Source organism: Danio rerio, chromosome 1 (genome assembly GCF_052040795.2).
Source record: "Danio rerio strain M-AB ecotype USA chromosome 1, GRCz13ab, whole genome shotgun sequence".
Lineage (NCBI taxonomy): Eukaryota > Metazoa > Chordata > Actinopteri > Cypriniformes > Danionidae > Danio > Danio rerio.
In genome coordinates, this window is record NC_141021.1 from 57,477,669 (window position 1) to 57,505,555 (window position 27,887).

At 37.1% G+C, this 27,887-nt stretch overlaps 2 protein-coding genes across 4 annotated transcripts in view; both read left to right on the forward strand.

The window, feature by feature from the left end:
- The window catches only part of LOC559196 (NACHT, LRR and PYD domains-containing protein 12-like), a gene marked incomplete at its 5' end in the record, with an annotated part of 120,545 nt that overhangs the window by 20,543 nt on the left and 72,115 nt on the right, over window positions 1–27,887 (forward strand).
- Window positions 582–27,794, forward strand: LOC147847027 (protein NLRC3). Of its 3 annotated transcripts, XM_087237822.1 has the most exons (14): window positions 582–881; window positions 3,515–3,629; window positions 4,787–4,888; window positions 5,183–5,284; window positions 7,027–7,128; window positions 7,423–7,524; window positions 7,795–7,896; window positions 9,959–10,045; window positions 10,569–12,371; window positions 18,727–18,900; window positions 22,164–22,334; window positions 23,056–23,229; window positions 26,613–26,786; window positions 26,898–27,794. In XM_087237822.1, exons 1-14 carry the CDS (start codon window positions 836–838, stop codon window positions 26,920–26,922), a joined length of 3,279 nt encoding a protein of 1,092 aa, XP_087093948.1. In that variant the 5' UTR covers window positions 582–835; the 3' UTR covers window positions 26,923–27,794. The 3 variants fall into 3 exon arrangements, with proteins under 3 accessions (XP_087093948.1, XP_087093949.1, XP_087093950.1); XM_087237823.1 differs by lacking the exons at window positions 18,727–18,900; window positions 22,164–22,334; window positions 23,056–23,229; XM_087237824.1 differs by lacking the exons at window positions 22,164–22,334; window positions 23,056–23,229; window positions 26,613–26,786; window positions 26,898–27,794 and having other exon boundaries at window positions 18,727–18,904.

The following is a 27,887-nucleotide window of genomic DNA, read 5'->3' on the forward strand; positions in this document are numbered from 1 at the left end:
ATATGGAATAATGGGAGTACAGGATGTCAATATTACACCATACAGAACATAGTTGGGAAAGGTAGGGAAACAAGGAAAAACAAAAAGGAAGAAGACAAGTTCTCAAAAATGAGATTTAATCACACATCACTCAATAGCACATTACATATGATCAACAAACATGCAGATGGGATGTGTGAATGTAACAATCAGGAAACTGTAGAACATGTATTAATGCACTGCCCAATATATCAGACAGAAAGAAATATATTATTCACACAGTTACAGGAAAAACAAGTGGAACCTAACATAAAGAACATACTAAAGTTGAGCACGGGTGATGTATGTTTTAGATATGTTTATAACTATTTGAAAGACACAGGGTTGATTAATAGAATTTAGTATTTAGATGAATAGTTATCTATATCATATAGAGGTATTATAGAGAAAGAAATATCAAAGTTTGGGACATTAGTAAGTTGGGATTTATTTAGTAATTTATTTATATGTATAGGAAAAAGAAAAAAGTTTTATTTTTTCTTTTATTTTTTTTGGTGGGGCTTTGTTTAACTATAAAACATGGTTTAGTTAACTCCGGATCCACACTCCAATCCAGATGGTGGCGGTAATGCACCAAAAGCTGGTTGCCAACCGCCATAAAACACACAAGAAGAAGAAGAAGAAGAAGAAGAAGAAGCAGAGTCCCGCCCATCCCACTCTATTCAGCTCACGTCAGTATGTGAAACTGAAAGGAAAGTCAGCCTCAGTGGCCATTTTATAAAGGCAAAATAAAACATCGCCTTGCAAATGTAGAAGTGGCGAGATTCCTTCAATTGTTTGATAGGTCATCGTGAAGATGGCTGTGAAAACCGGTCAACAGACAGACCTACATTACCACACAGGTAAGTGATACAGTAAAACAGCCAACGTAAGTAATCGATCATGTCGTGTTTTTTTGTTATGTTTTTTGTCGCCATGCCCCACTTTGTTAAATAAAGGTCAATTTTTCAGCTACTTATAATAATTTAAGCATAACTGTTCGACGATATAACGACATTATGGTGGGAGAATCTTCCTTTAAAAAGCATAGGCCTAGTTTTGAGTGTATGTCTTGTTTCCGCATTACGGAAGTTCCCTGCATTAAAATTATATTTTCTCTATATTTCTCTATATGTTTTCTCGTGATCTCGACATGAGGAAACGTTTTCACGTTATTACGACTTTCATATTTATTTATTTATTTATTTATTTGTTTATTATTATTACCTGCCGAATGTACGACAAAACACCTGTTTTCTGATAGAGGTAAAGTTGGTTTTATATTCCCATATTAGTTCATTTAGCTTTCTCTATATTTTTTACCGTGTTACTTTGAATATTCGATTGGAATTAGCATGTAATTGTGACTTGAAAACAACATTAACACTGTTTATTTGACTGTAAACAATGTTGTACTTTGATAGTCATTGGCTGCTAATTTGATTTCGCTATTTAGAGTTTGCAAATAATACTTTTATTAAGTTATATTATTAAGGGGGAAAGTCCAAATGTGCGAATATAAAACCAACTTTACCTCTATTGTTTTCTGCTCCTTCTAAGAGGATTTACGATGCCCTAGACACGCATACAGTAGCTTCATATCGCATTATTTGCAGGGATTCGCTTTTTAAAGTAATTGTAAATAACCTGTGGAAAGGACGCGTTAAAGCCAAAGCAAGAAAGCTATGATTAAAAATAGTTACAGTTGAGGGAATATTGGCGTGCATAATTATATATCATCGTATACATGTATATATCATACGCTCACTTTATTATGGCTGCTGTTAGGGCCGTCCCTGTACATTTGGGGGCCCTAAGCAGAATAATTTTGGGACCCTACCTTGCTCTGAATAGTGGAGTATTGCCATTGCAAACCGGCCCACAATGATTGTATTGCTTATTGAATACAATTAATGCAACAGAAAAGTGAAGTCTGATTTTTTTTTACTTAAAAGCTGTCTGAATGATTTGTAAATTAAAACAGCTCTGGTTTTGTCAACAAGCAGCTACAAAAATAAAGAATTAAACAATCTTTAATAAAGGGAGCAGTGAGTCCTACTTTGTGTCTTTTGTATTATATTAATTTAGCAAACAGAATGAACATTCTATAGCTAAATATTCTAGGTAGCTGTGTATGTTTGTGTTTGTGTTTGTGTGTGTGTGTGTGTGTGTGTGTGTGTGTGTGTGTGTGTGTGTGTGTGTGTGTATATATATAAACAAACAAACATGTTTTAGGATAAATATTACCAGTGTGCAAAATATGCCGGTGAAAGAAGACACTTTAGTAATAATGCATTTTAGACTAAATTTAAAAAACTGGGAAAAACAGGTCTGGAAAACTGGGAAAATTTAAATATTAAATATTTCATATAAGTAAACAAAATTTATTATTCCATAATTGCTTATTTTTGATAAATGTGCTACTAGATAGTGTCCTTAACATCATCGTTACAACTTAAAAGCTACACTAAAAATTATTCTGTGCTTGTCTATTCTAGTCTTAAATTTCCTCCTCAGTTTTTCTACATATGAAAAATAGATTTGATTCGTTTTAGCAGTCCGAGTTCCGAAACAAATCAGGTATATAATGAGGCCGTCAATAGAGCAAAGTCCATGGATGTGTCTGTGCACGGATTCCAATTATTGTGGTGACTGGTTCCTCTCCCAGCTTAATATTGAAAGAACAAACTTGAATCAAGGGAACACTGAATGAGATGCTGCCAGCTTCCTGTTGATCACATGACCTTCACTCCAAAACAATTTTAACTTTCATAAAATTATGATTTTTTTTATCTTTATTGTGAATAAACATAAATATTTAACTGCTAAAGCACTGTCAATGAAGATAATCTGTACAATGCAAATAAAAATGATTTCTTTTCAGCAAGCAAATGGGTCTGTTCTCGCTGCAGAGCCACTTGGGTGGAGCTTACTTCCAATGAGTCCGCTTCTAGCTTGAGCTTCAGCTCCTTCTCCTATAAGCTGTTTCCCAGATGATGGGTTGTAGCTGAAAGAGCATCCTCTGCATAAAACATATGCTGGATAAGTTGGTGGTTCATTCCGCTGTGGTGACCCCAGATTAATAAAGGGACTAAGCCGACAAGAAAATGAATGAATGAAATTGTGATCAGGAGAAAACAACTTCTTATGTCAAGATCACACAATAGTAAAAGTGATAACGAGAAAACAACTTTTGATATGTTGAGAGTTCCATTCATACTACTCAAGTTCATACAGTATGGTACGTACTTTTCTAACAGTTGAGTAGTAAATTAAAACGCAGTACTTATTGAGTAGTATGTGATTTCAGATGCAGCCAATGACAGATACATATAAGCTTAAATATACAGGGAGTGTAAGGGAGAGCAAAATAACAAGGGGTGGAACAGAACCCAGTAAGACCACTAAAGTCTCCATAATAATGTAGTAATGTTGTCACCTGAATCAGTACTACAATAGCAATGAACAAAAGACTGTTTGGATTATATTCACTTAGGTCCGTCTTTAAGGTTTAGACCGAACCCTCCAGAGCCCAGCTGTGTGTCCATGAAGAGTGACTGGTCAATGCATCCTCCACTGAACTTCAGTGGATACACTGATCCTGGGTTTAGGTAAGTGCTGATCTAAATAGTTTATTTATTTTATTACAATTTCTGTCTTGGAACATAGAAATAATTGTTCATTATTAATCATGCAAGGAGAGTCAATTGCCTGTATGCAGTGTATTTTAGAGAAAATTCATTAAAAGATCTTAATAAACAGCTGCAAAATTGGAAGCACTTGCTGTAAAGTCTCCAATAACACAACATGTATTTATAGAGTTAATTTATCATGTTAATCAGTGTTTATCATCATTTTACAAAAGTCATTAATAATACAGGAGTCTGTATTAAGTTTTTATGTCCATCTTTAAAGGCACCTCAGATACAGCTCATGTGCTTTATTCAGTGTTAATGCTAACAGTGTGAGTTTGAATTTTACATCACGTTTATTGCCATACTACTGAAAGCAGCAGCAGATAGTTCTCCTCAGATCTTAAAAATAAAATAAGCCGTCTGAAATTGAACTTTAGAGCTGTGAATGTGCAAATCAACACATCAGTGATTCAGCATCTACATTTAATATTGTTAAAGAGGTTTAATATATACTAATTAGATCATAAATCTTACCATTTACCATTTATTTATTTATGGCCTAACCTTATGAGACAGTGCATATTCTGTGCTTCTGAATGGCTGTATTTACGTTTCTGTTGGGTTTCATCTAATGCAAACAGCTAAATTGCTTATTACTGCAAATCCCATCATGTATCATGTTGTAAACACACAGGGTTACAATGTAACCTGCTCACCTTATGTTTGCGTTCGTAATTAAACAATTTATAATATTTGTTAATTAATAACCTCACGTGGAACTCTGAATCTGCGTCTCATTTTGGAGTTTGCTAGTGTCCACTGGAGGTCGTATTTCGGTTACATGCTTTCAGAGCCTTTCTGAATGAATGAATGAATAAAATGCGTGGTTGCCCAACAAAGCAACAAACAGCGCTGAAATATAATTGGCTAAACTGGCATTGGGCAGGTTTAGGGGACAAAACAAAGACAGCGTTCCATCACGGAACACATATTTTTTAAGCAGAATATCTGACTTCAACACTTTGTCAGATAACCAAGAATGTTTACTTGGCATGTTTCTTAAATATCTGCAAACATAGTATGGTATTTTTATGCTTTAGAGGAGTCAAAAACTTACATACAGCACTTTTAAGGTACAGACCGAACCCTCCAGAGCCCAGCTGTGTGTCCATGAAGAGTGACTGGTCAATGCATCCTCCACTGAACTTCAGTGGATACACTGATCCTGGGTTTAAGTAAGTGCTAATCTAAATAGTTTATTTATTTTATTACAATTTCTGTCTTTGAACATAGAAATAATTGTTTATCATTAATCGTGCAAGGAGAGTCAATTGCCTGTATGCAGTGTATTTTAAAAGATATTCAATAAAAGATCTTGATTAACAGCTGCATAATTTGGAAGCACTTGCCGTAAAGTCTCCAGTTGCACAAAATGTATTTATAGAGTTAATTTATCATGTTAATCAGTGTTATAAAAGTCATTAATAATGCAGGAGTGTGTGAATTGAGTTTTTGTGTTCATCTTTAAGGTTTAGACCGAACCCTCCAGAGCCCAGCGGTGTGTCCATGAAGAGTGACTGGTCAATGCATCCTCCACTGAACTTTAGTGGATACACTGATCCTGGGTTTAAGTAAGTGCTGATCTAAATAATTTATTTGATTTTTTTTTTTTTTTTTTTGTCTAGGAATATAGAAATAATAGTTAATTATTAATCCTGTAAATAGAATACATTGCCTGTATGCAGTTAATTTCACTGGTTTTATCTGGTTAACCAGCCTGGGTTTAGAAGTTTTTTTTTTTTAAACCATCCTGTAAATGGCCAAAACCCCTTTAAAACCAGGCTGATTGACCAGCTAAAACCAGTTTACCAGCTTAGTCTGGGTTACACTGTTTTTTTTTTTTTCAGCAGGGACAAATACAAGAAAGGAAGCAGGTCAACTTGCAGTTAGGTTTATTAGAAGAAATAAAGGAAGAATAACCAACAATAAGCTAGTGCAGAATACCATAAAACATTCAGGGCCCTATCATATGCTTGGTGCAATGCGGCACAAGGCGCGACGCAATAGTTGTTTGCAAGTTTCAGCTCGGCGCAAGAGTCAATGTGACGTTTTGCGCAACGCTGTTTAAATAGCAAATGCATTTGCTCTCATATATGCGCCCATAGGCCTTCTGGTCTTAAAAAAAAAGGAGGCGTGTTAAGGCACATTGCTGGTGAATTGATATTTTGAGGGACTAAAATACACTGTTCAGTAGACCAGCAGAGAGGAGGTCTAAAGTCCAGCGCAGAGGGCGTTAGTTGTGCACCTCACTTAAACATTGCTTAATTCACACCGGATGTACAGTAATACACAAATATCTTTACAAATGAAAATAAATTAAAGGATTAAAATATTGCAAAAAAAAATTTTCTAGCCTACATAAATATAAAAACCACTGCATCCATGCCTTTTTCATCTCGGGAGGCTTTTTCAGTTTCTTCATGGCAATTTGCTTTTGTATAATGGTATGATTATTAGCAATATAATTTATTATACACATATTTATATTTGTTTTATTAAAAACAAGCTTAGCTTTGTCCACCTGTCAGATTTTAGACCATATGTTGCACAGCATGTGTTTTAGGATATAACTCAGGTTTTTGAGCACATTTTGTTATTATTATTCATTTATTCGTTTGCTGGAAATTAGAACTGAATTTAGAAATAGTTTTGAAACAAATCTTTGCACCTAACAAATAAAATTAATTATTTATAGGGTAATGGATATCTGTGTGTACAACACGATTTCCTATCCACGAAAGTGAAAGCGAAAGTAAAGAATGAGGAGGCGTCATCTCTCATTCTTGCCTGTAGATGCTCTTTCACTGTTTTCTCTCTAGTGAAGCGCTCCATTCAGTAGACCACTTACATAGTCCACCATGTAAATAGCAAATGCTCCATGGAGCGACACAACTGACTCTTCAAGGGAATGGTAAATGAGACTCTGATTGGTTTATTCTCAAAGCACACCCAGAACTCATTAAGAGAACAAGCTCAACCCTGTTTGCACCACGACGCAAAGTGGATTTTTTCATCCTTAAAATAAAAAAAGTGGATTCTGACACGCCCTTAATGCTTCTGCGCCCTGCACTTTGGACATTGCGCCTAGATCATCAAAATAGAGCCCTCAGTGTTAGACAAATAATGACAGATACATATAAGCTTAAATATACAGGGAGAGTAAGGGATAGCAAAATAACAAGGGGTGGAACAGAACCCAGTAAGACCACTAAAGTCTCCATAATAATGTAGTAATGTTGTCACCTGAATCAGTACTACAATAGCAATGAACAAAAGACTGTTTGGATTATATTTGCTTATGTTCATCTTTAAGGTTTAGACCGAACCCTCCAGAGCCCAGCTGTGTGTCCATGAAGAGTGACTGGTCAATGCATCCTCCACTGAACTTCAGTGGATACACTGATCCTGGGTTTAGGTAAGTGCTGATCTAAATAGTTTATTTATTTTATTACAATTTCTGTCTTGGAACATAGAAATAATTGTTTATCATTAATCATGCAAGGAGAGTCAATTGCCTGTATGCAGTGTATTTTAGAGAAAATTCATTAAAAGATCTTAATAAACAGCTGCATAATTTGGAAGCACTTGCTGTAAAGTCTCCAATAACACAACATGTATTTATAGAGTTAATTTATCATGTTAATCAGTGTTATAAAAGTCATTAATAATGCAGGAGTGTGTGAATTGAGTTTTTGTGTTCACCTTTAAGGTTTAGACCGAACCCTCCAGAGCCCAGCGGTGTGTCCATGAAGAGTGACTGGTCAATGCATCCTCCACTGAACTTCAGTGGATACACTGATCCTGGGTTTAGGTAAGTGCTGATCTAAATAATTTATTTGATTATTATTATTTTTTTGTCTAGGAATATACAAATAATAGTTAATTATTAATCCTGCAAATCGAATCAGTTGCCTGTATGCAGGGCATTTCACTGGTTTTAGCTGGTTAACCAGCCTGGGTTTAGAGGTTTTTATTTTTTAAACCATCCTGAAAATTGTTGGAAATTTGTCCCCTGAATCAGTACTACAATAGCAATGAACGTAAGACGTTTAGGTTTTATTTGCTTATGTTCATCTTTAAGGTATATACCGAACCCTCCAGAGCCCAGCTGTGTGTCCATGAAGAGTGACTGGTCAATGCATCCTCCACTGAACTTCAGTGGATACACTGATCCTGGGTTTAGGTAATAAGTGTGCAAGACATTTATTGATTCTTCATGTAGTCTAAAATAAGAAGCTAATGTAGATGCAGTAATTAGGGTGTAGTAAATGTTGGGCTCTATTTTGACGGTCCATGCGCAAAGCGCGAAACGCAGGGCACAAATGCTTTCAGGGTGTGTCAGAACGCGTTTTTGCTAATTTAAGAACGGGAAATCTGCCTTGCGCTTCGGCGCATGGGCTAAAAGTGTTGAGTTTATTTTCTTAATGAGTTATAGGTGTGTTTTAAGAATGAACCAATTAGAATCTCATCTCCCATTCCCTTTAAGAGCCAGCTGCGTCGCGCCAAGAGCGCATTCGCTATTTACAGGACGCAAAGTAAGTCTAAGTGGAAAATCTGAGCATTTCACAAGCAAACAGTCAACAGTTGACAGTTTTTTAACAGAAAACTTAAACAGAGCATCCACTGCGTGAGAATGAGAGATAATGGATCACTTTCACTTTCACTCTTGGATAGGGAAACCTTTACGCACAGACATCAATTAGTCTATAAATAAATACTTTTGTTTGTTAAGCGCAGATATTTGTTTCAAAACTATTTCTAAATTCAGTTCTAATTTCCAGCAAACTAATAAATGAACAACAATAACGAAGTGTGCTCAAAAACATGAGTTATATCTTAAAACACATGCTGTGCCCCATATGGTCTAAAAGCTGACAGGTGGGCAAATCTAAGCTTGTTTTTAATAAAATAAATATAAATATGGATATATTAAATAATAAATACCACTGCTAATAATAATAACATTATACAAAAGCAAATTGTTATGAATGAACTGAAAAAGCCTCCTGAGATTAAGAAGACATAAAGGCAGTGATTTTTCATATTTTTGTAGGCTAGAAAATAATATGTTTTGTAATAATATTTTAATCTTTTATATTTATATTCTATATCCATTCTTATTATATCCTATATATATCCTTAATATTTACATTTTTTCATATGTAAAGATATTTGCCTATTGCTCTCTTGTGTATATTAAGCAGTGTGTAAGCGAGGCGCAACTCTGCGCCGGAGTTTAGACCGGGTTAGTTTTGGTCTAATGAAAAATCTATTATAGTTTCTCAAAATACTCAAAATTTATACCAGAACGCCTATGGGCGCACAAATGAGCGCTAATGCATTTGCTATTTAAACAGCGTAGCGCAACGCCTCAAAACCACTCTTGCACCAAGCTTAAACTACCAAAAGACTACTGCGTCACGCCATGCGTCACACTGCGCCGGGTGTATGATAGGGCCCGTTGGTTTTCTTTCATTCTAAGGCTGAACTAATCACTAATGGGAGGGGGGGGGGGGGTACTTAAATTGATTGTGTTGATTATGTCTTAATGTTCATTTGTTGTTGTTGTTGTTACTATGTGAGCTTTTTTTTGTGTGGCACTGTTATGAGATGAAGACTCTTGACTGCAAACCAAATCTACCTTCGGGTATAAAGTAACCTACCTACACAGAAAGCCTTTTTCCATTAACAAAGAGTTTTAGTCGCTGTAGAAACCATAATTCTGTGACGAGTGTAGGATTGCACATTTACACTGGCTGTTCTCACTTGATAAACAAGCTTTTTAGTTGATCATAAGAAAGTACACTCTGCACTGCTGTTGTCTGAGTTTATTGAAGTGTATTCCTGAGCTTGGAGAACAGCTTTGGAGAATTCAATGTTTACCCATTTAAAAAGAAGGGAACTGTATTTGCTTCCCAGTGGAGGTGTAATGCAAAACTAATTCATTAAACAGACTCAACTTAGAGTTGACTTAATTGTCAGAGTGAATTGGCTGTAAATAGAGTGGTGTTGCATAATTCTCTAGTAAAGGTCATTTTTACTCTGACTTTCATGTTCAGAACATTTGTAAGGAAACAGGTTTGGCATCAAATGTACTTTTTTTAAAAACAAGTTTATGCTTTATTAATGTTAATCTAATTTTATTGTAGCAGACTGAAACTGTATTTGTGTGAGTTGTAAAGTCTCTTACAGCATAATACATATTAAGATTAATTTCATTGTTCTTGCTTTAATTTGATCTACAGGCCTCCTGAACCCAGTGTGTCTGTGAAGAGTGGCCAGTCTGTGGATCCTCCTCTAAAGTTTAGTGGACACACTTTTCTTGGGTCTAGGTAAATCAGTAATACACAACACTGATTAATATTGTGTGTTTATATGAAAAAACCTGAAACTTTTGCTTGTTTTAATTTGTGTTTTTCTATTATTGTGTTGGTTTTGTCTGATTTGGTTCTTTAAGTTCTTTCTGTGCTTTGTGTGTGTTGTATTTGGAGCACAGGTCAGGATCTGTCAGTTCTGTCTAATCTGTTTTTTTAGTCTTAGGATCCTGCTGTTTTCTGTTGTTAAGTTTGAGCTCATTATGTGTTTAGTTGCATTTTATTTACACTTCTCTTGGAGAATCTGTTAATGTTAAGCACTTCAGCTAGACCTGCTGCTGTTTTATCACTTTAAAATTTACATGTAAATGATGAAGCATTTGCTGACATTTGGAAAATATGGAAATATAAAAATTTTTATATCATATTATTATACTGAAATGCATAAACTCACTAAACTAAGAGATCATCTCTTTTAAACAAATGATTTGTCATCAGATATCACATGTAACATTGAAAACATTTTATGTTAATCTTACAGCCTTCCCAAACCCCTCCAGACGTTCAGATCAAACCTGCTGAAGAAGTTTCAGTGTGTGTCTGAGGGAACAGCGAGAAATAAATCCCCAACACTGCTGAATGAGATCTACACAGAGCTCTACATCACTGAGGGAGACAGTGGAGAGATCAATAATGAGCATGAGGTGAGACAGATCGAGACTCAATCCAGGAGATCAACAACAGAGGACACACAGATCCAATGCAGAGACATCTTTACAGCTTTACCTGGACAACACAAAGCCATCAGAACTGTGCTGACGAAGGGAGTCGCTGGCATCGGGAAAACAGTCTCTGTGCAGAAGTTCATCCTGGACTGGGCTGAAGAGAAGGAGAATCAGGACGTCCAGCTCATATTTCCACTTCCTTTCAGAGAGATCAACCTGATGAAGGACAGAACACTCAGTCTGGCAGATCTCCTGCATGTGTTTTTCCCTGAAACCAAAGAGATGGAGATATCCAGAGACGGATATAAAGTGTTGTTCATCTTTGATGGTCTGGACGAGTGTCGTCTGTCTCTGGACTTTAACAGTGGAGTGAAACTGTGTGATATTTCTGAATCGGCCTCAGTGGAGGATCTGCTGATGAACCTGATTGTGGGGAATCTGCTTCCCTCTGCTCTCATCTGGATCACCTCCAGACCAGCAGCAGCAGATCTCATTCCCTCTGCGTTTGTCCATCGACTGACGGAGGTACGAGGCTTCACTGACCCTCAGAAGGAGGAATACTTCAGGAAGAGGATCAGAGATCAGAGACTGGCTGATGAAATAATCCAACATCTGAAGTCCTGCAGTAGCCTCTTCATCATGTGCCACATCCCAGTGTTCTGCTGGATCTCAGCCACTGTTCTGGAGGACATGATGAGGGGAACAGATATAGGAGAGATTCCCAAGACTCTGACTGAGATGTACACACACTTCCTGATCTTTCAGACCAGCATCAGACATGAGAAGCACTATGAGAAGAAGCTGAAGGACGAGGAGATGATCATCAAACTGGGGAAACTGGCTTTTCAGCAGCTGATGAAAGGCAACCTGATCTTCTATGAGGAGGACCTGAGAGAGTGTGGCATTGATGAGAGCGAAGCCTCCGTTTACTCAGGATTGTGCACTCAGATCTTCAGAGAGGAGCTGGGCTTGTTTCAGGTGAAAGTCTTCTGCTTTGTTCATCTGAGCATTCAGGAGCATCTCGCAGCTCTTTATGTGCTGCTTTCATTCCTGCTGTACGAGAGAGATGAGCTCAGTGAAAACCTAAGATCAACACGTCCACATGAATTCACATGTCACACAGTCTATGAGCTGCACCAGAGTGCCGTGGACAAGGCTCTGCAGAGCAGAAATGGACATCTGGACCTCTTCCTCAGATTTCTTCTGGGTCTCTCATTGAAATCTAATCAGACACTCCTGAAAAATCTTCTGACACAAGTTGGAAACATCTCATACAGTGAAGAGGAAACAGTCGAGTACATTAAAATAAGAATAAAACTGAATCCTTCACCAGAGAAATCCATCAACCTGTTCTACTGTTTAAATGAACTGGGTGATCGTTCTCTCCTCAATGAAGTCCAGCAGTATGTCAGATCTGGAGGTCTTTCAGGAACCAGATTGTCCTCCTCTCAGTGGTCAGCGGTGGTCTTTATTTTGTTGACTTCAGAGCAGTTGGATGAGTTTAGTTTAAGAAGATATTTAAAAGGCTCAAAACACCAGACACAAACACAAAAGCTCCTGACACCTGATGAAGTTCTTCAGAAGCTCCTGCCTGTAGTTGAAGCCTCCAGATCAGCTGTGTAAGTAGCACTGACCAGAGAGATTGTGTGTGTGTGTGTGTGTTTGTGTGTGTTTGTGTGTGTGTGTGTGTCTGTGTGTGTCTGTGTGTGTCTGTGTGTGTCTGTGTGTGTGTGTGTGTGTGTGCGCGCGCGCGCGCGTGTGTGTGTGTTTGTGTGTGTGCGCACGTGTGTGTGTGCGTGTGTGTGTGCGCACGTGTGGTGTGTGTGTGTGCGCTTGCATATGTTTTTGTGAGGTTTGACAATGAAACAAACTTGTATATTGTCATTGGTATTACACAGGTTTTACAAGGAGAAAGTGACTTGTGAGGACATTGCCCTGTGTCACTGTTTTTTTTAAAGCTTCTTAATGATACTGAATGAGTTTGTTAGTTTTTATTTAGAGAAAGTAAAAAATGCAGTTTTCTATAAGTGGTGGGGTTAGGTGTGTTTTACAAAGTCTAAATGTCTTGTTTTACTAGTACTTGTGTGTTTTTACATGTCTAATTCATAAAATAAGCATTAGGCTGTTAAAACGCTGCATAACTGTAATGATATGACACGTCTTTCTCTGGCTCAGCATCATCCAACCCGTCAAAGCTCAGTTTGAATATTTCAGTTGCTGCTCTAAGGGTAAACGAGCTAACGCTAACTTGTCATCCTTGTCAAGCTGGATAACGAGTAAAACACCAGCATCAGGGACTTTACGGTCCTCAGTTTAAAACAGAACAAAGGTAGGATTCTGTAGTGAAATACCCTGAACTCCCTTCCTCTTCATCCCTGTCTATCAGGCGCTGAACTCTGTATCAATGCACAAAAAAGACCGTGTTCACTCTGCTCCGCGCTGAACTAAAGTGTTTTTATGACGTTAATCATACTAATAGTGAATCGGTCATGATGACATGAGTTATTGATCAGGAAAATACGAATCTGCGAATCTGTTGCTAACTTTACTAAACTTCATATTTCCATCTGTTTCAAGCTACGAATATTTGAAATTACAAATCAACAGAACAAAACCAAGATATGATCACAAACTGAGCAGCTGCGATCAATATACTTCACCTGCAGCTGTTTATCAGTCATTTATAAAGAGCACACAAACACACTGACAGTAATGGGTAACTTACTGTACATTGTTATGGTCAATGATGCTAATATTCAGCACAAATCCATCAGTTTCCCCTTTCTGGCTGTTCTTTCTATGAGTGATCTATGTAAAAGCACTGTTCGTGTGTGTTTCCTCGTCGGTTTGTTATGCTTTATTTCCTTGCACAACAGCAGGCTTTTTGGCTAAAAATAGAGAAATCACAGTTTAGTTAGTTATTATTAGATTATTTTAAAATGTCACCTCTCCTGCTGAGCATGAGCTAAGCTGTTGAATGGTTAGCTTATGAGGCGGCTAGGCTAAGCTAGCTTCAATTTTGATTGAATTATTCTCTAATTGGTTGCCTTTTATGTTGTCAGCTTTGCTACTGTTCGGATGTCTTTGCCTACTGCTCCACTCTTTGCACTCTTGCTTTTATATCTTATACCCTAATTTTTACTGGAGCCCATCAGCACAGTGCTTAAACAACACAGCTTGAAGATCAGCATCGATTCTATAAACTTTCTGGAATATAGCTTTACTAACAAGAGGGGAATTACAGTCTAAACAATCCTCCCGCTACCAGCTGCTTACATTCCAGAGACGGAAAAACACGGCTGTGAAAATGCCTCTGGATTGGATTAATTCAGATTCTCACTGCTGTACAAACTGCATCAAACTTCTACAAAGAATTGCAGTTCTTTAAACACAGTTACTTGCGATCCGACCAGAACTTTAGCTTCATTGTGGATCCTCTCAGCACACAGCCGGTGAGTCCCATAAATCTGTTCCTGCCACTGTTTTGAGCACAGAAAAACAGAATAAAACTGTTGAAAATAAGCATTGACATAAACAAGGTGCGAGACCAAAGGGTACTCGCGGGGTCAGATCATATGCTGCCGCATTAGCTTCTTCTACCCCAAATACAGCTCGGACTCAAATACAGCTTCAGAACAGATATAAAGTTTTGAGTAATATGGGTGAAGAATCCTCAAATGCAGTCAGACAGAGATCGCCTGATTCAGCAACTAATTCTGCATTAAACAGAGGCTCAAGGCAGACTAGACAGTGGCATTCTGCTCCGATCACACCTGAGATAAGAACACTAGTCGTAGGAGATTCAATAATCATGAATTTCAGGAGCAGATCTACAATGACATACTGCTTTCCTCATGCAACAGTTTCTGATCTAAACAAAGAACTTGAGGAAATTCTGAAAAAGCACAAGACTGCAAAACAGATTATCATCCATGTGGGGAAGAATGATATTCGGAAAGAAACAGTCAGAACTGCTCAAGAAAGATTTCTGTGAGCTCTTGGAAACAGCTGAAAGATTGAAGGTTCAGCCGTTCATAAGTGGACAACTCCCTGCAAGAGGGACAAATATGTTTTCACGGCTTCTTGGTCTAAATGTATGGCTACAGAAAACATGTTACAGGAAAGGACTGAATTTCTTTGACAACTTCAATCTCTTCTGGAACCAAAGACAGCTGTTTACGTCAGACGGCCTTCATCCAAACAAACTTGGTGCAAAGGTGCTAAAGGACAATATTTTTTCTCCCTCAGTCATCCATCAGCTGTGTGTGCCACTGAACTGAATTGTACACACACACCTAGCAAATGTCCGGATGATCACAGGACCTCAAATCAGCTTCTGAGTGGACTTGTGGCTGACGAATCACCCAAGGACAGTGATAATGCCACGCAGCCAAAACACCCAATGTTGATAGAGACACTATCAGTTGCCCTCTGCTCAACACAGGCAGACTGTGACGCATCAGAACAGCGTCACTCAAAAATGATCCTCAGGAAAACATATTTCTGCAGCTAGAATCTTTAGACCCACAGGCTTTGTCACCGGACATGTTCTCATTGTCACCTTGCTCACCTCTCTTGGGTTTTTCAAAAAAGATGGAGGAACTGGTGTTTGCTGGAACTAAACTTTCACACTCCATTGCCGCAAGCCCCCAGTTACCAACCAAAAAGCGTCCTGCTCCACAACCACCTATGAGCACACCTGGAAGAGCCCTATGACTTTTGCCACATCGCCAGGGCCCAAACAACAACGCCCATCTTCAGCTGGTGGACACAACAGCTCTCATTGATGTGTGTCGGGGACCTGCTTAGGTAACAGTGTCTTTATCAAATGTTTTCAGAACAAGCAGGAACCCAGTGTGTCTGTAGCTTTCTCTACACAGATATGTGTTGTGTTAAGTGACAGAAAACCAAAGACTTCATCAGGCCGTATAGCAAATCATTAAAATCTGGTGTCTATTAAATGTAGATCTGAGACTTCTGTAGAAAAAACAGCTAAAACTGTTAAGTTAGCGCTTTTAAACATCAGATCACTCAACAATAAGTCACTTTTAGTCAATGATTTTATCAACACAAATTGCCTTGATTTTATGCTTTTAAATGAAACTTGGCTAGATGACAGTTGTAGTTTGGTGACTATTTGTCCTTTAAATATCTGAGTATAGCACTGAAAGGGGCTCCACGCATCTTACTGATCATTATCTGCAGACCTCCAAAATATTCTCCAGCTTTTATTGATGATTTTACAGAGCTGTTATCAATTAACCTCTGAATTTGAGTATTTTAGTATTGCTAGGGATTTTTATATTAACATTGATAATCCAGAAATCCATGCTGTAAAAAATGTGCTACTATAAATAATCTTGCCTTGCCTTGAATATATCCCTGTAATGTAAACTGCAGTCCTTTTTTGTCTGGCTTTCTCGGGTTTGCCAAAAATGACATTATATTTCTGGCAATGTCTGACACCGGCGCACACACATTGTAAAAGTCGTGCCAGGCATGAAAGCTTGACAGGCGTGGCAACAGTAACTAAGGAGGGCGGGGCTTAGCGAAGGGTCAATTATAAGCACTTACATTTAAAAACACGCAATAATATACGGTTTAAAAACTGTGTGATGTAGCTGTTATAATTTAATAAAAGCAATACATATAAACTGCAGAATAAACAATCTTTCACACACTCTAGCCTGAGTTAGACTAATATGAGCACTAAAATGTTCTCTTATAACAGGGTTGTTGGTATTTGTTATCTTCATAGGAGTAGAACTGACACTTTTGAAATATGAACAATAACATATAAACAACACGCACATTTTTAGAAAGATTTTAATTTTTAATTAGCAATCAACAGAACCCAAAATATAGCCTACACACCATAGATAATGATTTACCATGCGGGAACAATCGTGTGTTTAAAAAATAAAGCCTGAATATGATTAAAGTAGACAAAGCCTGAATATAATTAGAGTAGATAAAGCCTGAATATGATTAGAGTAGATAAAGCCTGAATATGATTAGAGTAGATAAAGCCTGAATATGATTAGAGTAGATAAAGCCTGAATATGATTAGAGTAGATAAAGCCTGAATATGATTAGAGTAGATAAAGCCTGAATATGATTAGAGTAGATAAAGCCTGAATATGATTAGAGTAGACAAAGCCTGAATATGATTAGAGTAGACAAAGCCTGAATATGATTAGAGTAGACAAAGCCTGAATATGATTAGAGTAGACAAAGCCTGAATATGATTAGAGAAGACAAAGCCTGAATATGTTTAGAGTAGACAAAGCCTGAATATGATTAGAGTAGACAAAGCCTGAAAATGATTAGATTAGACAAAGCCTGAATATGATTAGAGTAGATAAAGCCTGAATATGATTAGAGTAGATAAAGCCTGAATATGATTAGAGTTGATAAAGCCTGAATATGATTAGAGTAGACAAAGCCTGAATATAATTAGAGTAGACAAAGCCTGAATATGTTTAGAGTAGACAAAGCCTGAATATGATTAGAGTAGACAAAGCCTGAAAATGATTAGATTAGACAAAGCCTGAATATGATTAGAGTAGATAAAGCCTGAATATGATTAGAGTAGATAAAGCCTGAATATGATTAGAGTAGATAAAGCCTGAATATGATTAGAGTAGACAAAGCCTGAATATAATTAGAGTAGACAAAGCCTGAATATGTTTAGAGTAGACAAAGCCTGAATATGATTAGAGTAGACAAAGCCTGAATATGATTAGATTAGACAAAGCCTGAAAATGATTAGATTAGACAAAGCCTGAATATGATTAGAGTAGACAAAGCCTGAATATGATTAGAGTAGATAAAGCCTGAATATGATTAGAGTAGACAAAGCCTGAATATGATTAGAGTAGACAAAGCCTGAATATGATTAGAGAAGACAAAGCCTGAATATGATTAGAGTAGACAAAGCCTGAATATGTTTAGAGTAGACAAAGCCTGAATATGATTAGAGTAGACAAAGCCTGAAAATGATTAGATTAGACAAAGCCTGAATATGATTAGAGTAGATAAAGCCTGAATATGATTAGAGTAGATAAAGCCTGAATATGATTAGAGTAGATAAAGCCTGAATATGATTAGAGTAGACAAAGCCTGAATATGATTAGAGTAGACAAAGCCTGAATATGTTTAGAGTAGACAAAGCCTGAATATGATTAGAGTAGACAAAGCCTGAAAATGATTAGATTAGACAAAGCCTGAATATGATTAGAGTAGACAAAGCCTGAATATGATTAGAGTAGATAAAGCCTGAATATGATTAGAGTAGATAAAGCCTGAATATGATTAGAGTAGACAAAGCCTGAATATGATTAGAGTAGACAAAGCCTGAATATGATTAGAGAAGACAAAGCCTGAATATGATTAGAGTAGACAAAGCCTGAATATGATTAGAGTAGACAAAGCCTGAATATGATTAGAGTAGACAAAGCCTGAATATGATTAGAGAAGACAAAGCCTGAATATGTTTAGAGTAGACAAAGCCTGAATATGATTAGAGTAGACAAAGCCTGAATATGATTAGAATAGCCTGAAGCACCATTTACAGCTAATGATATAATGAAGTGATTAATATTCAGCATTAGTGATAAACACCTGCTGTTAACTAAATTAAAAGTTATATTAATGGTCTGTCATCATAATAAACTCATAATTAAACGTATAATTGTGTATTGGTTTAATTTTAAGACATAAAATCAAGTTTTAATTGTGACAGGTTGTCCACTAAAAGGTAAGAAAAAGTATTTACTCAGCCGGTTATTTAATTTGATCATTTCTTGCAAACACATCCACACTTCAGTCATGTGCAGCCTTGACTGTCATTTAGATCACAGTGATTATAATAGAAGAAAACTACTTTCAGATTACAGGTTTAACTGCGTAAAGTCTCTGTGTGTGTTGTTGATCTGCTGAACTGAGAGTGAAGAGTGTGTTGTTGTTCTGCAGGTTGTGGTTTTGTGGCGTCTCAGATGAAGGTTGTGCTGCTTTGGCTTCAGTTCTGAGATCAAACTCCTCAAACCTCAGAGAACTGAATCTGACTTATAATAAAGTAGGAGATTCAGGAGTGAAGCTGCTCTCTGCTGGACTGAAGGATCCTCACTGTAAACTGGAGAAACTGAGGTAAGATCATACATTAATCTCAGTTGAAATAACATCATGGGTTTACATGTTTATCAGTCTGATTCTCATTAGAGCTCTTGGTGTTTGAGCCATAAAATATTACTTATAATTACAGCGGGGTCTTAAAGTCTAAAATTTACAAATCTAAATTTTAGGTCTTAAATATTTTTGCTCAGGTCTTATTTTTCTGATGTAACGCTGCATCTAACGCTCATTTAAAGTCTTTTTAGTTGTTGTTTGTTTTTCGTGGTGTTGTAGTTCTTTATTTCACTAGTCCTGTTGTAATTTGCGGTATTACGACTACAAATGAGACCAACATGCAACAGCCAATCAGCTTTCTGTTATTGAACTCAGTGCGCGTGGTGAATGTGATGTTATTGCAGAGTTTGTGGAGGTTCGCTTTGGGTGTGCGCCACATGATTTCAGCTGCTGGAGCTCCCGAAATATTATGAGACTTAAGTGAACAGTTTGCACAGCGCTGCGTTTCATTTGAGTCGAATATGAATCATTTTGAAGAAACTTTTTCTGAAACAGGTACGACTGTACAGACACCTTAATGATCCATGCGTGATCATCATAGAGATAACCAGATGGACAATAATTCTTAGCTAGAAATTGCAGCAGTCGTGTAGAAGGAGGACAGTTTTTGTTAAACAGTTTGGAAAAAGCTGGGGGAAACGTTTGTTAAAGCCAAAACAGGTCATGGCAAAAGTGACCCAGATACACAATTACAGAATATGTTTTCAACCAGTCATAGATTCAACACTGGTGTAAATGTTACAGTTTTTATTTTTAAAACAATTTAATAGTTACAAAACTTTGGACCATTACTGCCTTTTTAGCTTATAAGTAGAGGACAGAAACTAGCAGCCTGTAATGTGTGAACTGTTGAGTGTGTAGAGATGCAACGATTAACCAGTTTTAGATTAGATTAGATTCAGCTTTATTGTCTTTACACATGTACAAGTACAATGCAACGAAATACAGTTTAGGTCTAACCAGCAGTGCAATAGCAGCAAGTGCAGGATACAGGTATAAGTTATAAAGTGCAGTTATAGAAAAACTATGGTGATAGTTACAGATGATGAACTATCAACATTATATACAGGTTGTATTGGCTATGACAGATTTACAATAGATGAATATATGTACAGGTTGCTGTTAGTAATCAGATTCACTATTCACTATTAGTTTCACTATTAACTGCGCTTTAGTTCATCACGGTTAATTAATCATAAAGGGATTTTAACACAGCATTTCTGCATGGAACAAAACTGCAGTAAATAAACCAAGATCAGATGACAGGGTGCTTTTGTGACCACGAAAACTGCTTTTAGCTGATGCTCTAGAAAACTTAAACAATAACATTACAGTTTCTTTTTTTATTGATCACTTTAATTGATTTTCCTACATTAAATCTTCAAGCTTGTGTGTTGTCAGGTTGTCATCTAGTGTATGTGCTGCTGGTTTTAGGCTGTACTCACACTAGACTATCTGAACCATGCCTGGGCACATTTGACCCCCATATCGCAATTAGTTTGACTAGTGTGAGTGCTCCAGACCGCACCTGGACATGGTTCAGGTCAATCGTGTCTAGTGTGAGTGCAGTCTTAGAGTGAAGTGTGTGTGTAAAAGAGTGTTTCAGATTCTCACAGCGGCTCGACTGACACTGAGTGAAGAATCAGTTTCACACTTTGCTTTAATCCTGCAGTGAATCTCAGATGTTTATAGTTTTATTGTGTGTTTTATAGTTGATCAGTCTAATAACTGTGATTGTGACACTATTGACCGTGAGATCTTTATTTCCAGTCTTGAGAATTTGGTGGACATTCAGGGCTCTGCTCTTAAATGGTTTAGATCTTATTTGTCACACAGAAGCTTTGGTGTTAATGTTGGTCAGACCTTTTCATCCTCCAGACCCCTGACATGTGGAGTTCTGCAAGGGCCTATTTTTACACCTTTATTATTTTCTTTATATATTTTACCTTCAGGGTCTATTTTTCGTGAATATGGGGTTGCTTTTCATTCTTATGCTGACGACACTCAGATTTATGTCCCTCTCAAAAGTAATGATAAAAATGGCCTTGACTCCTTTGTGAGATGTCTAATCGAGGTTAAGACCTGGCTGCCGTCAATTATTTTACATTTCAATAAAGAAAAAACTGAGCTGATCTGGTTTGGCGATCCTAACCCTCTGCATTTATTAGGTTTAGGTGAGTTATCAGTTTATCAAAAACCTGTTGTTAGAAACCTTGGAGTTTCAGCTTGATAGTGATCTGAAATTTAACAAACAGGTAAATTGAGTTGTTAAATCCAGTTTTTCTGTCGTTTCTCTTTTAATGACCTTCAGAAGGTGATCCATGCTTTTATTTTAGAAAGACTTGACAATTTCAGTTCTCTATATGTGGATATTAGTCAAAATGCCCTGAATAGATTGCAATTAGTCCAAAATGCGGCTGTGAGACTTCTGACAGGGACTCGCAAGTATGAGCACGTATGTCCAGTTGTCTCCTCTCTGGGCTGTTAGGTCACGGATTGATTTTAAATGATTAATTTTTGTTTTTAAATCCTTAAATGATCTGGCTCCACCTTATCAGACCTCCTACATGTGTATAATCCTGGTAGGGCACTAAGGTCTTCTGATCAGTTTATTCTTTCTGTACAAAGGTCTCGGTGTAAGCGAAGTGGGAATCAGGCTTTTGCTGTTATCACACCAAAACTCTGGAACCGGCTTCCACCCCACATCAGACACGCTCCAACTCCATCTGTTTTTAAAACGCTTCTGAAACTCCATCTTTGTTCTTTAGCATTTGAGCCTTTTTAATGTTGAGGGCTTTGCCTTATGTTTTAATTGTTATGTATGTGATGTAGGACTTATTTTAACTAGTATTGATTGTGTTCAGCACTTTGGGCAACGTTGTGTTGTAAAAAATGTGCCATATAAATAACCTAACTAACTAACTAACTAACTAACTAACTAACTAATTAATTGTGTAATAAAAGCTCTCAACTATCTCAATATAAACTTATTTAAGCTGCACACTTCATATTCTGATCATCAAACACATCCACACACCAGTAAAGCAGATTCCTGATCATGATGTTCAGATCACAGTGATTCATATTCAAATATAATCAAACTAAAGTAAACAAACTCACTGAAACATGAAGCACACACACATTACAGGTTTAACTGTGTAAAGTCTCTGTGTGTGTTGTTGATCTGCTGAACTGAGAGTGAAGAGTGTGTTGTTGTTCTGCAGGTTGTGGTTTTGTGGCGTCTCAGATGAAGGTTGTGCTGATTTGGCTTCAGCTCTGAGATCAAACTCCTCAAACCTCAGAGAACTGGAGCTATCTAAGAATATTGTAGGAGATTCAGGAGTGACGCTGCTCTCTGCTGGACTGAAGGAAAACTCTAAACTGGAGAAACTGTGGTAAGATCATACAATGATCTTAATTGAAATAATAATATATTTTATATCAAGAATGCTGTACAAGTTTATCAGTCTGATTCTCATAAGAGCTCTTGGTGATTTGGTTTTGGTTCTGTTTGAGCTATGAAATAATATTTAATTAATAATTAGATCGAGCTATTTATTGCATTTGCTATTTTACTGTAGTACCCTTAAACAATAAAAATCTTTACATTTTTCTTATATTTCTTTATTTAATTTTCAGTCATTAGTTTAATTTATTTTCTGCTTGTATTTTGGCTGGTGTCATTTAGTAGATGTGCTGCGGGTTTTAAATGTGTGTGAATAAAACAAGAGATTCAGATTCTCACAGAAGCTCGTCTGACACTGAATGAACCAAAAGTCAATATCAGATATTTACAGTTTTATAGTTTACAATTATTTAGTTGATCAATCTGAAATCATTGATTGTCCATTAACAGCAGTCCGCTATCTCAGTATAAACTTATTTCCGCAGCTCATTTCTTCATTTGATCATCAAACACATCCACACACTGATAAAGCACAGATGTGATCATGATGTTTAGATCACAGTGATTCACAATTTAACAAAATAAAACTTAAATAAACAAACTCACTGAAACATGAAGCACACACAGATTACAGGTTTAACTGTGTAAAGTCTCTGTGTGTGTTGTTGATCTGCTGAACTGAGAGTGAAGAGTGTGTTGTTGTTCTGCAGGTTGTTCAGTTGTGGCATCTCAGATAAAGGTTGTGCTGCTTTGGCTTCAGTTCTGAGATCAAACTCCTCAAACCTCAGAGAACTGGATCTGACTGGGAATAAAGTAGGAGATTCAGGAGTGAAGCTGCTCTCTGCTGGACTGAAGGATCCTCACTGTAAACTGGAGAAACTGACGTAAGATCATACATTAATCTCAGTTAATGTTCTCTACAGTATTTTAGGGATTTTCATCATCATCATGTTATTAAGATCATCATTTACATTAGAGAAATATTTCTCCTGAAGATGATTTTCTCTTTAATTATTGGCACTCATGCTGTATCAGGAGTTTACAGAAATGAAGATTCTCAGCAGAATAATGTCTGTGTAGAGTAAAGGGAAATGATCTTTAAAGCTGAAGTTTTAGAAACATTTAGACAAAACACTAATAATAAAGCCAACATGAGGAATCCCTGAAGCAGAAGCAAATGTTTGAGTAAAACACATTCATATTAGAATAATAATGTCATATATCAGCCTTTAGTCAGCAGAAATCTTCATTTCCCTCAGTTATTGATGAAAGCATTGAGTGAAGCTCATCCAGAAGTGTTTTCCTCTGTTTTTCTGCTTCACTTCTGTCAGTTTCAGGATGAGCTTCAGCACTTTCAGCATTTTCTATTATAAAGTCATATAAATCAGTGAGGAATGAGAGAATCTTCATCTCTGGCTGCATTATTCTTCTAAGACACGAGGCAAATTCACAACTGAACCCACAGAAATGTCAGCTTTATTTCATTTAGATTTCTACAATCTCTATTACTGATTTCTCAATACTCAAAACTTTCAGCTTCACACAGCAGGAAACATCCAGAACACACACAACTTTCAGATCAGCTCATTCTTCCAGAACAATATTAATGATTTTCACCAAATAAAACAGCCTAAAAGATCTACAAGATATATGAACACACTGTGTGAAGGATTTTATTTACAACACAAGAATTGACTTGAACACAACATTATGAAGATGATTTCTCCTTCTGTATTGATGTTGATGAAGCTGAAAGACTCTTCTAGAGGTGTTCATCTGCATCTGATTGTTCTGATCATGTTCTAGATCTGGATTATAGTTCAGTGTTTTACTACACACATCCAGCACATTTCTGCAGTTCTGCTCGCTTTATTAATATAATATTTGTGTTGATGTGGATTATTATTATTGATGAGCTGTTTTAATGGGTGTATGTAAAATTCAATTCAATTCAATTCAGCTTTATTTGTGTAGCGCTTTTACAATGTAGATTGTGTCAAAGCAGCTTCACATAAATGGTCATAGTAACTGGAACAGTGTGGTTCAGTAACTGGAACAGTGTGGTTCAGGTTTTAGTGTTTAAGTTCAGTTTAGTTCAGTTTAGCTCAGTTCAGTGTGATTTAATCATTACTGAGAGTTCAAACACTGAAGAGCAAATTCATCGATGCGTAGCTCTACCAATCCTGAACCATGCGAGCCAGTGGCGACAGCGGAGAGGAAAAAAAACTTCACCTGATGGGAGTGAAGAAAAAAACCTTGAGAGAACCAGACTCAGCTGGGGCACGACCATTTTAATTTCTCCGCTGGCCATAAGTCTTGTGCAGAGCTTCAGTCACCGAGGTGGAGGCTGGAAGATGGCCTCAGCGAAGACTCGTCTGTCCCTGGAGCGTCACAGGAATCAGTCTCATGTTCTCCACTTCCCACGACCATCAGCACAGCAGCAGCTCAGGATATGGCCTGGTCCCGGATATGGAATCCTTGGGATCATCTTGTCACTGGTCTTGGATCCAATCAGTGACTCCGCATAATCTGAGGACCTCGGGATGAGTATCCCCAGGTGAAAATAGAGAATAAAGAGAATAATTAACGTAGCTGCTGTTCATAGTGTATATAAGCAAGATGCAGAAGCCAGTGTGGAACCCGCTAGGTGATGCATTGAGTGTATGCTTTACTAAACAGATAGGTCTTTAATCTAGTTTTGAACTGGGAGAGTGTGTCTGAGCCTCGGACCTTATCAGGAAGGCTATTCCAGAGTGTAGGAGCCATGAAAGAGAAGGCTCGACCTCCTTTACTTGATTTTGCTATTCTAGGTACTACCAGAAGCCCTGAATTTTGAGATCTTAAGGAGCGAGTTGGTTTGTAGTGAGACAGAAGGTTGGTTAGATAAACAGGAGCTAGATTATTTAGAGCTTTATAGGTGAGAAGTAATATTTTAAATTCAATACGAAACTTAACAGGCAGCCAGTGTAAGGAGGATAAAATTGGGGTTATATGATCATATTTTCTAGACCTGGTCAGAACTCTGGCTGCTGCATTTTGTACTAATTGAAGTTTGTTAATAGAGGATGCTGGGCAGCCAGCAAATAGAGCATTACAGTAATCCAGTCTCGAAGTCATAAAAGCATGGACTAGCTTTTCTGCATCTGAGACGGATAGCATATTTCGTAATTTAGCGATATTTCTCAGATGAAAGAAGGCAGTTTTTGTGACATGGGATATATGGTTTTCAAAAGTTAGATTGCTGTCTAATATGACACCCAGATCTTTTATATTAGAGCTAAAGCTAACTTTGTATCCCTCTAATTGTAAATTGAGTTGCGAGATCTGCTGTGTGCAAGATTTAGGCCCAATAAGTAATAATTCAGTTTTGTCGGAGTTTAAGAGAAGAAAATTGTTGGTCATCCAGTCTTTGATGTCTTTGAAACACTCAGTTAGTTTAGACAGTTCAGACGTCTCGTTAGGTTTAGTTGAAATATATAATTGAGTATCATCTGCATAGCAGTGAAAGCTGATCCCATGTCTTCTAATAATGTCTCCCAGGGGTAGCATGTAAATTGTAAACAGTAAAGGGCCTAAAACTGATCCTTAAGGCACCCCATACTTTACTGGGCAGATTTGTGAAGGCTGTCCATTAATATTCACAAACTGGTAGCGGTCAGTTAAGTATGACTTAAACCATTGTAGAGCCTGTCCCTGGACACCTGTAGACTTTAAGCGATTTATGAGGATATTGTGGTCAATAGTATCAAATGCTGCACTAAGATGGAGTAAAACTAATAGCGAGACGCACCCTCGGTCAGCAGCTAAGAGTAAATCGTTGGTTATTTTCACTAATGCACTTTCTGTACTGTGATGAGCCCTGAAACCTGACTGAAACACTTCAAAAATATTGTTTGTCTGCAGAAAGGAGCAAAATTGAGTAGAAACAACTTTTTCTAGTATTTTAGACATAAATGGAAGATTTGAAATAATTTTACATAAAATGTAAAAGAGCAGAATGGCCTGTGAGCACCAATAGTTTTGGCGTCTGTTGTGTCTAAGTATGTGAATCGTGCTGTTTGAAAGTATTGATGAAAGCATTTAGTGCCGAAACAAAGATCCTCTCAGTCGCTCACACTGACTGCTGTTGTGCTCATTATCTGAAGAGTCCTGAGAGAGTGAGCCATTGACAAACAGGAGAGAGGGATTGTACAACTTTAATCTAAAGTCTCTGTGTGTGTTGTTGATCTGCTGAACTGAGAGTGAAGAGTGTGTTGTTGTTCTGCAGGTTGTTTGATTGTGGCGTCTCAGATAAAGGTTGTGCTGCTTTGGCTTCAGCTCTGAGATCAAACTCCTCAAACCTCAGAGAACTGAATCTGTCAGAGAATAATCTAGGAGATTCAGGAGTGAAGCTGCTCTCTGATTTAAGGGATGATCCACATTATAAACTGGAGACACTGCAGTAAGTAGTAATGATTCATAAATCATATAATAATGTCAGTTGATCAGTCAGCTGTACAGATGTGCTGCAGTGACACTTCATAATGTGTGTGTTTCTGTGTGTTTTATTCAGTATCAGCAGGGATTTTATATATTGAATGTGGAGTCACTACAGACACATTAAACTGTACAGAAGTGAAGTGTCAGTGATCGTGCTGCTGGAGTTTATAAAGATTCTGCTGGACGACTAAACATCATCATCAGTGACTGAAACACTCCATCAGTAATGTGCATCAGAGAAGAGGAAGAAATGCTGCAGGAACTGCTTTATTCATATCTGCTCACAGAGAAACTCAATGCTGCAGAATTAAAACACAAATAAGCGGATGCTCTTTCTGTTTCCTCCACCTGTGATGGAGCACGTCATGAAGAGAGAAAACCACGAGAAAACAGAGAAACTTTCTGTCTCTTCACACATGTGAGATGATTCTGGACAGTGTCGAGTGATTCAGCTTTCCTTCAGTCTGACTAAAGATAAACAGCGGCATATTGAAGAGTGACATGATCCAGTTCAGGAGATAATTACTCAAGATTAAATCATTTATTCATAATTACATCAGTCACCATGTCACATTCACACATGTAAATATCTCACTAGTCAGGCTGATTTACAGTTTCTACTATTTGTTACTTTTTATATTGTAAATTGATGCACAGGAAAGTGACAGTATTACTATATTAAAAGTGTTTTGGTTTATAATATGACACAGTAGCAGTTTGTTTATTATCTGTATGTATTGTTTTTAATACATTTCCTCATATCCGTTTTCAGTATGATTATAATGTGCACTGTGTTATAAACTACAATATTACATCTATGCATTATATTGTTTAAACAAAGCAGATTTTATATTTTTATCTTTATATAACACACTCTCTGGTCTTTATATTTCAGTATTTTTGTTATGATTGTCTTCATGAAAGTGTCTCAACAGCAAATGATTTTAATAAAAGTGTGAATAAATCATAATCGACTTGATTTACTGTGTCAGCTCACATTACCAGTGTTGTGGAGAACAATTAATCAGTGCAAGACAAAATCAATCATTTATTTTCTGTGTAA